Here is a 12,686-nt window from a genome sequence, read left to right as displayed (position 1 = left end):
TAAATATGTTTTTGTTTTTCAACTTACATATATGAACTTAATCTAATTGCATTTAGCCAGCTGAAAGCCTCCGTTGCTAGCGTTGCGTTATCTTTTTATTTATTTAACAATTCTATTGTTATTTAAGCTTAAAAAAATAGAAAATAAATAAATAATAAAAATTGCATCTAAACAATCAGGCAGCACATATATTGCCATTTTTATTCGTTTTGATACTGTCATGCTAAATAAAACGTGTCACGTCATTGGCAACGCCGATCAGCTGTCACCAATTGGTGCCGATGCCAATGGTGGAAGTGCAAAAGTGTAGAAGAACTTAAAAGCGAGGGTGGTTTTTTTAGTGGAAAAAGTGGAGCGCACAAAGTAGAATTTTATGCAGTTGTTTAATTTTCGTAATTTTTTCAGTTAGTGGTGTTTATTTGTAATTTGCTTTGAGTTTAAACAATTTTATAGTTGCTATTGCTCCAATTCTATTACTTGTCGCTGCTATTGCCGCTGTTGGTGTTATTACCACATAACGTAGTTTTTGCATATACGGCAAAAAAGGAAGAGGTAATTAAAAATTGCATAAAATAAAACCAATACGACTTTAAATACTTTTGGCTGGGGCATAATATGCATAATTAAAATAAAATCTTCAGCTGGTGCCTTTCCTGGACGTATAGCGTATGTTGAGAATTTTTTTTTTTCTGCAATTCATAATTGTATATGTATACTTATTCATTATTCTTGATAAGACCATCAAATTTTACACATATACTAATGTCACTATCCCCGTCTATCTGCAACCTCTCCAACGAATTCCTGACGTAAATATGAACAACCTTTTCTATACTACGTGCTGACAAAAATAGCCAGATGGAAAGGAACAACAAAAACACATATAAATGCCGTCAGAAATCAACAATCATGCTCATGTATACATACATACATATATTGGGCTATTTTTTACTTTCATACATAATTTTTGATGCTATTCGTACCGACAGTGTATGCATACATACGTGTACGTATGAATATGTTTTGTTTTTATTTGTGCCGGTGCTGATTATTGGCACAGAGGTGTAAATTAGAGCACATATTGTTGGCTACAGCAATGTACGCCAAGTACTGAACTTATTCTGGCCAGCTGTGCAGCGGATGGGGAGCACTTATTCTTGCGTTTGCCAACTGGGATATCTTTATAAGGAAATTTGTTTGGTCAAAAGGCGGATGGTTCATTTTTACATACCGTTATCGATTTAAAACCAATGTATGTTTGTGCAATGCCTCAAGTAAGTGGTATAAAAAGATGGATTCATTCATATCTCTTAAACGATTCATTCTATTTAGGAATTACTAGACACCTTCTAAGACTTTATTTGCTTTTTTTATGCTTACATATGTACATATATGCACTCGATTATACATATATACGTGATCTGCACTGTATAGAGATTACGACTGAAATCAGATTTAATCTTGTCATTGCAGCTTTTAACAAACAATCTTCACCAAAATGATAAAATTAAGGAATTTATCGAACGTTATCAATAACACAGCAGTACGGTAAGGGAACATAGATATTTATATACAATATTTTTAATTGCAGTAAATTGTATGTGTTTGTATAATCTATTTACTTACTCTTCAAACAGTTCCATAGCTACCTCAGCACCACTCAACGAAGTTGATTCATGGTTTTCCAAGTTGTTGGTGCGTAAAATAGAGCCAACTAAAGAGTCACATAGTCGCATGCTTAGTGATAAGGAAATCATTTATGCCTTGCATACACACAATGTACGTCCCGGTTTTATGGATGATTATTTGAAAAATTAGTAAGTGAGATTTGTGAATTTTTTTTGTTTTTTCTAAATGATGCCTACTACTGATATCTGTTTGATTTCGCATGATTGTGCATTTTTAAATTTTTAGTAAAACCTCTGTGCAATTAGTGAATGACAAAAAAGCGAATTTGTCATGCAACTTGGTCGCTTCTTGGACCGTTCATGTTGGTGATATGGATCAGTGTTTGCATTTATGGAAATACACTGGCGGTTTTGAAAAAATCGACCTCGCCAAGGAAGATTTGTGGCATGATGAGGTGATCTTAGAGAGTAGCCAAGTATAGATTAAAAATTAACAATTGAATTTCTTCAGGAGTACATGAGTTTAATGAACGAGCGCATAAAATACCTACGTTCGCGCCATTTACAATACTTGCTGGCCTTCAGTTACTGGCCGAAAATTGAATTTCGTCCAGGCAAACATATCTACGAAATGCGGTAAGTTGAAGCGAAAATATGTTAAACAATAAGGGTGTACTAAAAAACGTTGTGGCATAAAAATTTGTGCCAGTTTCGCATATGAAACACTTTTAAACAATATGATTGAATTTATACGAGTGGCGAATCCTATATTATTTTTAAAATACATCTTTAGTTGTATGTTTCGGCATGTCGTAACGCTTCACTGGCTAAGGATTCATATAGCATAATATATGGCACAGGCGGCCTCGGCAGTCTAGCGTAAGTGCTTTAGCCTGTTCATCCCAGAGGTTGTGGGTTCGAATTCCACGTTAAGTACGGTCCTCGCACTTTTCCAAATTTAGCTACTTTCCCTGTTTCTAAAAAAAAAAACTTCCTCCAATTCCATTCCTCAACCCATCTGTGCAATCCTGCCAGACAAATGTGAGACACAGATGGCGCTCCAAATAGTAAGAAGGCGTTGTTCCTAAGCAACGACAGGTGGGCATTCCCCCTACTTAGGACTGGTAGCGGCAGGCTAATCACCTACCCTGTCAGAAATCAAAAACAGATTAACGAAACCAACGCTAGACTGAGTCTTGTCCAGGATCTATGTGCTCGAGAGGAGTGAACAAGGAAAAGATATATATAGCTTAAATAATAAAAATGTTCTTCATGTATAAATAAATAAGAATTGCCATACATTATAACACAATTAAACACTTAATACTATATTTTTTATTGATTTCAGTTCATATCGTTTAAAACCCGGTACTATGATTGAATGGGGCAATAACTGGGCGCGTGCCATTAACTTCCGTAAACATAACAACGAAGCTTTTGCAGGTTTCTTCTCACAAGTTGGCCGACTGTACAATGTGCATCATATTTGGTGTAAGAAAACAAGATAATCTTCGACTGCTAATGTCTTAATTTCCACTATTATTTTGTAGGTTATAAATCGTTATTGGATCGCAAAGAGACACGCGAAGCCGCTTGGCGCTCTCCCGGTTGGGATGAATGTGTAGCCTACACTGTGCCACTCATCAAAGATATGCATACACGCATTTTAGCTCCTACTGAGTTCTCGCCTACACAGTAGAGCAAACGAACACATATACACATATTCATACAGTTAGCAAACTTTTGTTGTTAGCTACTTTATTTTCTAAGCATTATTCCTTTTCATGAGCTATATATCTACATATATATACTCATTTAAACAAATGCTGTCCGCATATTTGTCGTGAACATAAAACGCACAACGCTGCTTTAATAATGCTAACTACCGCTTCCTATATACATATTTGCTAAAATTTAATAGAATATTTTGAAACATTTCGAATTAATTATATAATGTACCCTTTGCTAAGTTCACAGTCTTTGAATTGTCTATCTATATATTTTATTATATATAAATATATGTACAATTGTTGAGCATACTTAGGTTATAATTTGTAAAATGTAAAAAAAACTATGTAATTCATACGAATTTTTATGATGAATACTTGTGTATAACTCGTTGCTAAGTAAATGAAAATTGTTATTATCATAGTGTAATGATACAAAATGTGCTAGGTAGCAATAACATTTGTTTTTAAGTTCGCGCAGATTTGAGAGCTAAACAGTACTTTTTTTTTTGCATTCTGCCGCTTTTCAAAAATAATAATACAATAAACTTCAAATGTGCATACATCAAACTGGCAGGCACACTTTGCATTATCACACTATGATTATTATGAAATAAAAGAAATTGTTATAAAATAAAGTGTAATATTGAAAAAGTATACGCCCAAGGAAGGCATCTATTCTACAAATACAACAATTTGGTGAGCTATTTCAGGGCTAGTCCCAGCTCAAGGAAGAAATGAGAAAGAAATTATAAATACTCTCACCTTTCACAACTAAACACCTACCAGCTGATGAAGCAACCCCACCCTTGTATGGATGCGGCTTGGTACGCCTTTTGTTTATTTTTAAGGGGTTATATACAGTTAGAATTTTCAAAAAAGCATTTTTTTTATTTTTATTTTCTTAATGCACATATATTTATGAATACACACAAAAAATTTAATATCGGCTAAACCGATTAGTCTTAAATTTTACCACGAGCTTCTTAAATATATTTTTAGTAATTAATTGAAGATTTTTTCTCGGTAATAATTTTTTTTTTTTTAACAATTAAAGGCCGTAATTTTGGTCAAAAATCGATTTTTTTTTTGAGAAACCGCCATTTTGTCAAAAAACTTAATTTTACTTATTCCTTCGATTAATTACTAGGTTTAACATTACTTTACCGAAATCTGTTTGGTTTTTTAATTTCAGAAGATCCAGTTCAGAGATATAGTGGTCACCGCAAAACGTCTTTTTTGGGAGGAGCTTCTGGAGATCAGCTGTGGCTCCTTTCCAAATAAATATTTTTACTAATACTAAGTCTTAAAATACAGTTAAAAGATAACATAATATGTGTACAAATTTTTCGATCAATAAATTTGAGAGTTTTCTTAGAAAAAATTCGCAATATCTCCGCCTTCTAACTGTATACAACCTCTTAAACCTGAATCGCAAATTCGAAGTTACAAAAAAACAAATTACAGTTGCGTAACAGGTCGTCGTCTATCTTCCAGGTACGTAGGAATGTGAAGTTAGTAATTTGCAGTAGATCAATGTTGGAAATAACGTTTGCATGTCAATTTGCAGTTTTCGGAAGGCGCCTCCATAATGAATTATAATTATTTCCTAAAAGTTCAGCAGCAAAATAAAGCGCCGTTAAATATTATTGTTGATATCATAATTTTATTTATTTTATGTTATTTCGGTAAATTTTATATATATAATTGTCGCGTACACACTTTTTCGGTGTTTGGCCGAACTGCTCCTTCTACTTTTGGTGTGCGCCTTGCTGTTGTTCTACAAATGGAGGGACCTACAGTTTCAAGCTGACTCCGAAGGTAGATATTTTTTATGAGAGCTACGCACTTCCGAATGGTAGTCACGCACCAACTCATTCGGCTACGGCGACCGCCTTTCAGCAAAATATCTGACTTAAAAATGTATGTAATTTATAAAATACCCTTTGTTTGTTGTAATACCTGAGAACGTTGATTTCATAGAGAAGCTTCAGTCCAGGTCCGTTCCTCATTTTGGGGATAAACAAAAGCTGTCTAGGAAATATACATACCTCAGAAATTTTATGTTAAATGTTCACTGAAGGATAAAAATTACCAGTTTGGCTGTTGTTGTTGTTATAGCAGCATAAACATTCCCCGTGCATATACGAGGAATGCTGCTGAAGTGACAGTCCTTGGCCGGATATAAATTCGGGTCGTTCCAGTTTGGCTATTTAGCTATGGTGAAAAGCAAATTATGAGGAGAACCTTGGCTGCTGCGTCTCTTGTGGATTCGTCACGATCATTTCACCCATAGTCACACACTCGTCCAATCGGTCGTTGTTCAGACGGCAATGAAGTGTCATTGGTTAATTTTTTTCGTGTCTTAGTTTTTTTGTAAACAAACCGCTTCGTGATCACAAGTGACGTCAAGCCATTAGTCAATGCTGTCGAATTCGCTCAAAGCCGTATCACGATATGTTAAAAACTCACATTTGAAATCTTTTCACTATTTGTTCACTTTAATTTAGCAGCAAGAGATAGAAAAAAACAGGGTAAGAGCAGAAATAAAATGTATGTATGCTTACATATCATTTTATTGAATATCTTTGGTTACGTATTTGATTATCAATCTGATTTCCTATATTAAATAAGAATTGAGAATTAAAGTTTTTTATCATCTACTACTTTAAAACTTTTAATAATTCTTAATTGTATAATTTTCCGCCTAAAGTTATATAATTTTTCTTATTTATTAAATAATATTATAAAATAAATTATGTTTTTAATTGAAGATTGGTTACCTACTTTCTTTACAATATCATTAAATTTCCTTAATCAAATCAAATTAGTATCTGTATACCCAATGCGAACCGTTCAATGAACATCACAATTATTCTCATTTCGCAATTTACCGCAATACATTTCTGTAACCATAGTTGGCAACGCGCAATATAATTCATTTGTGTTGACGAAACCCATCGGAGAATATAATTTCTCACGTGTTTAACAATTTTAGTTTATCAAAAAATACGCGTTAAACGATTTAAATTTAGTAATAAATTCACTAAAACTGAGCAGAATTTTACAACATTCACTTAAGGCTTGTTTTTTCTACGCAGCATCAAAAAGGCAACATGGAGTATATAGAGCCGTCGTCACTACCCACCAACACCAATATGATCTTGTGTTGCGAATGTGGTGTGCTGATCGAACCGAATCCCTCAAATATGTGCGTAACGTGCCTTCGCAATCACGTCGACATTACAGAGGGTATACCCAAACAGATGGTATTACATTTCTGCCGTAATTGTGAGCGTTATCTTCAACCACCTGGTGAATGGGTGTCAGCTGCTTTAGAGTCTCGAGAATTATTGGCTTTGTGCCTAAAGAAATTGAAAGGTTTAAAAGAAGTGAAATTGGTAGACGCCGGATTTATCTGGACCGAGCCACATTCCAAGCGCTTAAAGGTAAAACTGACAGTGCATGGTGAACTTTCTGGAGGCACTGTACTCGAACAGATATTTATTGTGGAATTCACAGTGCAAAATCAAATGTGCGATGATTGTCATCGTACAGAAGCGAAAGATTACTGGCATTGTTTGGTGCAAGTACGTCAACGCGCCGAGAATAAAAAGACATTCTATTATTTGGAGCAGCTGATATTGAAACACAAGGCACACGAGAATACGTTAGGCATAAAACCATTGCATGGCGGTTTAGATTTCTATTATGCCAACTTCAATCACGCAAAGAAAATGGTTGATTTTTTGCAGTATATGGTGCCAGTTAAGGTGACCACGTCCAAACGATTGATTTCGCACGATATACATAGCAACAATTTTAATTACAAATATACGTGGTCAGTGGAAATAGCGCCACTCTCTAAGGATAGCGCCGTTTGTTTGTCGAAGAAGTTGCGACAACAGCTGGGTAGTATTTCGCCCATTTGCTTGGTGTATAAGGTTGCAACGGGCATTCATCTAATCGATCCTATGACGGCGCAAATATCAGAGTTGCCAGGGCAGATGTTCTTCCGCAATCCCTTTGAGGCACTATGCGATCCGAAGCAGTTAGTTGAATACGTTGTTATGGATATCGAACCCATTATGGAGAAGGATAGAAAACATATACCAGGGCAGGGACACATTTCTTTTCGACATGGTTTGTGCGACATATGGGTAGTACGGTCCTCTGAGCTGGGCATCAACGAAAATACGATTCATACGCGTTCACATCTTGGTCATTTGCTGAAAGTAGGTGATTATGTCATGGGCTACAATTTGGGCGAATCAAATTACAACAACTCGGAATTTGACAAATTATCGTCGGATCAAATACCTGACGTCTTGCTTGTACGTAAATGTTACGCAGACCGTCAGACGCGTGCCAACAGCCGCAATTGGAAATTGCGTCATTTAGCCGAAGAAGCAACAGATGAACGCAGCAAACACGATTTCAATGAATTCCTTGAAGATTTGGAAGAGGACGTGGCGTACCGTAAACAGATTAACATCTATCGTGACTCTAAAAAAACAATGCCGGTGGATAGTAATGACAAGAGCGCGGCAAACGATAGTGTTCCACATATTACATTAGCAGAAATGTTGGAAGATCTGGCTTTGGAATGCGAAGATGAAGAAATGGGCGAGGATAATGTTGAAAAGGAAAATGTCGCAGAGCCATAAATGTATATTATATGCTTTTAAATTTTTTTAACTGAGAATCTAATAAAAAGAATTTATATTCTATAAATAAACGAATTTTTAATACAAATATACACATATATAGACGATCAGATTAGTTCCTGAAACTTACACAGTTATAAATTAAGTTAGCGCTTACTTTTCCTTACATTGTTGTTGCCATTGGTCAAGTAATTGCTTTATCAAAGGCAAAACATGCTTTCGTGTAGCTTTTATGTTAAGCATTTTGTAGAAGACGCCGTTAAGAAAATTGCACTCTTCATAGCGCTGCAAACAAAGCGCTGGTTCGCTAGTTTCTAAAAGCTTTTTGTTTATTGCTGCGCAAAGTTCACTCGATCCCATGTTTATTAAGCCCAGATCGCGCTGTACGCTCCCATTCGTTACCAGCATCCCCATTAGGAGTACAATTGACGAATTTGTATCCTTGGCGAATTCCTTAACAGCACTTGCTGCGTTAGGTTTTTCAATGAACTGTTGCACCAACAATGGAAATCCCGGTATTGCGATATTTAAGTTGGCATCACTATTAGTAAGTATTTTCAAGTCTTTATGCAAAAGTTGTAGCGCTGTTAAACTGCTTACATCGGCGCGCGCTTTTATTAGTACATCAAATAGTTCAGTTCGCTCAGTTAAAGGCTCACCGTTAGGCAGCTCTCCAAGCAATTCCTCTAGCTTCGTACATATTTCAATATCTTTTGGTGTTGCACGATTTGCCGCCTCACTGAAATTTACTGTGTCTAACACAATTGTACTGCGGAGCATTGCCAATTGTGATTTAATTTGCACCAGTTCTGCAGGGTCGGCTGCCAAATATGTGCTTAATAATAGCTCTGCAATTAGTGTAGCACATGAGCCAACTAACTCTAAGTGGATTTTGCAATCGCTAGATAAATTCGACTTCCCATCAAACGCACGATGGTCAAAAACCTCTAGGCACCGCGCGGCAAAAGGACTAACGTGATGATCTACCAGAATGAACTGACTGCGTGCTAAAAAGTCCTGCTGTAGCTCATCGCGGAAGGTTAAGTGTTCTTCGCTGATTGTTTGCTGGCTAAATAAGTGAAGCACTTCAGTTTTGAGGGGATAGTCGCGCCTCGCTATATTCATAACAGGTAGAAAATTTGTTTTGCTCCCATTATTTGAGTTATCATATTGACGATTGTGTTGTTGGTAATGATAGGCCAGCGTTATTGCACACACAGCTGAATCCAAGTCACAAGATTCATTACCCAAAACAATGCATATAGCATCCTAAAAAGCACAAAAGAGCTTAAAAAATATATAACTATAATAATTATTTACATACAGTGGAATTCACAAAATTTCGTGTTTGTTTCAAAAAATTTAACATGATTGTATGCATGTACGCTCACTTAAGGGGTTATACGCAGTTATGAAGCAAATAAAAGACGGGTTGTCAAGGATTTATCCTGAAGAAACTTCAGAATATTTTAATTTGAAATTTTTTGGCGGTTATAAAAGCATCCTTCAAGAACGTAACAAAATTTTGTATTTATGAAAATGTTGATTATAGAGCGCGCTGCAGGCGATTTCTGGAACCTCCTTTAAAAAAAGACGATTTACGGTGTACATCGTAACTCAGGATTGGATTATCTGAAATCAAAAAACCAAACAAATTTTGTTAATATATTAGATTATCTAGTAATTAATCGTTCGGCTAATCAAAATAGTGAATTTTCACAAAATGGCAGCATTTAAAAGAAATGATTTCGATTTTTACGTTAAAATTTGGCCGTAAATTGATTATAAAATGGAAAATAAATATCAGATTTACAAAAGGAACGATTAATTACTAGAAAATGTATCTTTAAAGATTGAGTTAAAACGGTTGACCGATCAACCAAGCCGTTTTCGAGATATCGTGTGCACCGACTTGAAAAATGCCGTTTTGAAAAAAACACGTTCAAAGTTTCAATACCTACCTTAAAACGTGCCGAGGCATCTCTACATATTTAGGTATAACTCCGAAAGTATTGCTTAGATCTACTTCAAATTTCATGCGTATACTTTTGAATATATGTACATTACAAAAATTCAATAAAAAAAAATCGATTTTTGTGAAAGTCATAACTGCGTATAACCCCTTAAGTAAAATTACTAGCAAAATCAAAGTAGCCAGTGCGCTAACTTAATTGTAAACAATACCCAGCCGGTAGGTAACAGCTGATATTAAAGTCCCGCGCCGCTTATTTTTCATGACAGACGGCGTCGTATTAAACAACGACGAATTGTAAGTTTATACAAAAAGGCAAACGAATGGCTTTGTAAGAAAAATTACTTTCAATAAAGGCGCACCATTAACTTTGCAATATTTTCCAATGTTAAGCAGTCGTAAAACGATTCATTTTGCTTTGCGAAAATATGACATTGACTCTCTGTCACGATTCCCAACGGAAATAAACGATGACTGTCGAAATAACATATGATTAAAACAACACTATGTGGATAACCGCACATATTAGGGTTTATAATTTTTATAAAAAATTTAACTCTATTCTAAAATAATTCTGAAATTAATGAATTCTACGAGTTGCTGTTTGCACCATTTGAAGGTGTGGTAGTAACCGCCGGTGCAAGCAATGCGGGATCTGGTTTTGCACGTTTAGGCAAAGTGGCTGCACGCAGATAGGGGTTGTCTATATTCGGATTATCCAAGATGGCTTTATTAGTAGTGGAATTAGGTTTGATATCGTTTTCCGGCTTCACTTCCTTTTCACTTTTGGTCTCAGTCTTCATTTCACCATCACCATCATCTTCATTACCGCTTTCATTCTCGTCATTGTCATCTACGACAAAAAAATATGCATATGCAGATCAAGCATTAAAATAAAAATAAACCAGTAATACCCTTTGAGGTTACGTCTTCTGTGCGATTTGCTACTAAATAATGATATTCCAGCTCCTCAAAATCAAAAACTTGGTCAGTGGGGTTTAAGGCGGCTAGGTAAGGTGGAAATGCTGGCTTGCAAGCAATTACTGTAGAGATTAATTATCAATTGTTTATTTTATATATAAATATAAAATTCGTTTTACTTACGCGGAAACATATTATCCTCATTATCAAACAGGCTGTGCGTTTCAGATGTTTTGGAAAGAAATTTTGTCAATGCTTTCTCTACATCGCGCTTCTGGGTAGCCGCTTTTTCACGTATTGCTTCATATTCGGTAACTGGTTGTTTGTGGGTCTAAATAATCGTCTCAATGAAATTCAGTGATATTTATGCCTATTTAATTTATTTAGTTACCGGCGTACGAACGTAAGCGTGTGGATCCGGCAATGCCGGCAAATAGTTAGGCACGTGCGGTGGGTGTGAAGATTTGGTGCCCGCTTGTAGTAGATTCAATTGCTTCTGCTGTGATGCTTGTGACGGCATCGGTATTATCTGCCGACCTTCGCGCTTAGCAAAAGCTTCCATACCTTGTAATGAGATGCCCATATTCACAAGCGCCACTACCACATCACCCAGTACGGGAATGGTACGTCCGGAAAGTTCACAGTAGCTTCGCGCGGATTGTCCTACTTCCACTAGCACTGGAATTTGTAATTAAAATTTAATTTGTCCAAATTTAGGAACATAGGAACTTACAGCTCTGCAACATTTCCGTAAGCGTCTCCAGGCATTCTTTGTCAATGCTATCAAAGCCCTTTTCCAATAAAATTTGTGACACAGCTATGCCAAGAATTTTGCGTCGCGGATTGGAAGACAGCGAGATATCAGTTTTATCCATCTTTTATTTCATTGTTTTCATGCACTAAATTGTTACAAACAAATATTTACAGTCTTCTTCTTAATTCAGAATAAGCACTATGCAAAATAGAGATATGGCAGATGTTACCAATATGTTGTTTTTTTGTGAATTCTGTTTCTATTATTAACAGTTGCAGCTAGTGCCTTCACGACCTTATAATTCGTTCACATATGCATCAATAACCTATAAAACCACCAAATTAATCTACCCGTTCAAATATGGCAGAATACCTGCAAAGTTGACAATCAGCTGGCAATACTACTTTCAGAGGTTTTTCTTCATAGAAATTATTTTGGTGGAATATTCGGTGTTTTTGGTTTCTTTAATTATTATTAACGATTTGAAGAAAATACAAGAAGAAGGAATAGCTAATTTAATTGCGCAATTGACTGCTAATAATAAACAGTTGGAGGAAATCCGTATGCGACGTTTACTGAGGTTGCAAAAAATTATGGCAGCAATGTGCTTGGCATATTCTATATTACATTTTCTAATAAGTAATAAGAGGACAAAAGGTTATGGACACACGCTTTTTTCTGTAAAATGTAAAAAAATTTATTAGAATAATGTTCCTTGCCAGCATCCATTTCCTTTAGTTTGTATTTTGATGGTTATCCTTACATTCGTAATAGTAATTATCGATAACACGGAAAACACAGGGTTGTATGTCAAAAAGTATCCTATTATATACACACGATACGAAATTAGTAATAATTTAAATATGTTAAATGCCAAATAAATAATATGGTTAAATGCCAAACAGCTATTTTTATTTCATATAAGTTTATTTTTAATATTCAGGACGGAGTTCTCTCAAAATATTTGAGTGATAAATTAAAACATAGTAACGACTCACACACTTCAGGAGATATTTT

The 12,686-nt window shown here is 35.5% G+C and overlaps 4 protein-coding genes across 5 annotated transcripts; 2 read left to right on the top strand and 2 right to left on the bottom strand.

Annotated features, from left to right (window-relative positions):
* Positions 1–264: 264 nt before the first annotated feature.
* On the top strand, positions 265–4,012 carry LOC128858902 (protein NipSnap). Of its 2 annotated transcripts, none has more exons than XM_054095467.1 (7): positions 265–552; positions 1,474–1,548; positions 1,638–1,817; positions 1,915–2,083; positions 2,140–2,264; positions 2,977–3,119; positions 3,179–4,012. In XM_054095467.1, exons 2-7 carry the CDS (start codon positions 1,499–1,501, stop codon positions 3,325–3,327), a joined length of 816 nt encoding a protein of 271 aa, XP_053951442.1. In that variant the 5' UTR covers positions 265–552; positions 1,474–1,498; the 3' UTR covers positions 3,328–4,012. The 2 variants fall into 2 exon arrangements, with proteins under 2 accessions (XP_053951442.1, XP_053951443.1); XM_054095468.1 differs by having other exon boundaries at positions 1,454–1,548.
* Positions 4,013–6,267: 2,255 nt separating this feature from the next.
* Positions 6,268–8,088, top strand: LOC128858900 (60S ribosomal export protein NMD3). Its single transcript, XM_054095465.1, has one exon. It carries the CDS (start codon positions 6,472–6,474, stop codon positions 8,020–8,022), a length of 1,551 nt encoding a protein of 516 aa, XP_053951440.1. The 5' UTR covers positions 6,268–6,471; the 3' UTR covers positions 8,023–8,088.
* Positions 8,007–9,429, bottom strand: LOC128858901 (exopolyphosphatase PRUNE1). Its single transcript, XM_054095466.1, has 2 exons — positions 9,347–9,429; positions 8,007–9,291 (listed from the first exon to the last, which is right to left on the bottom strand). Exons 1-2 carry the CDS (start codon positions 9,401–9,403, stop codon positions 8,176–8,178), a joined length of 1,173 nt encoding a protein of 390 aa, XP_053951441.1. The 5' UTR covers positions 9,404–9,429; the 3' UTR covers positions 8,007–8,175.
* A 1,074-nt stretch (positions 9,430–10,503) lies between these two features.
* LOC128856733 (transcription initiation factor TFIID subunit 8) lies at positions 10,504–11,903 on the bottom strand. The gene is made up of 5 exons (XM_054092047.1): positions 11,649–11,903; positions 11,307–11,593; positions 11,099–11,246; positions 10,909–11,037; positions 10,504–10,847 (listed from the first exon to the last, which is right to left on the bottom strand). The coding sequence occupies exons 1-5, from the start codon at positions 11,788–11,790 to the stop codon at positions 10,585–10,587; spliced, it is 969 nt and encodes a 322-aa protein (XP_053948022.1). The 5' UTR covers positions 11,791–11,903; the 3' UTR covers positions 10,504–10,584.
* Positions 11,904–12,686: the final 783 nt, after the last annotated feature.

This window comes from Anastrepha ludens, chromosome 3, assembly GCF_028408465.1.
Source record: "Anastrepha ludens isolate Willacy chromosome 3, idAnaLude1.1, whole genome shotgun sequence".
NCBI lineage: Eukaryota > Metazoa > Arthropoda > Insecta > Diptera > Tephritidae > Anastrepha > Anastrepha ludens.
The sequence above is the reverse complement of the archived record's forward strand: the minus strand, read 5'-3'. Positions and strand labels throughout refer to the sequence as shown.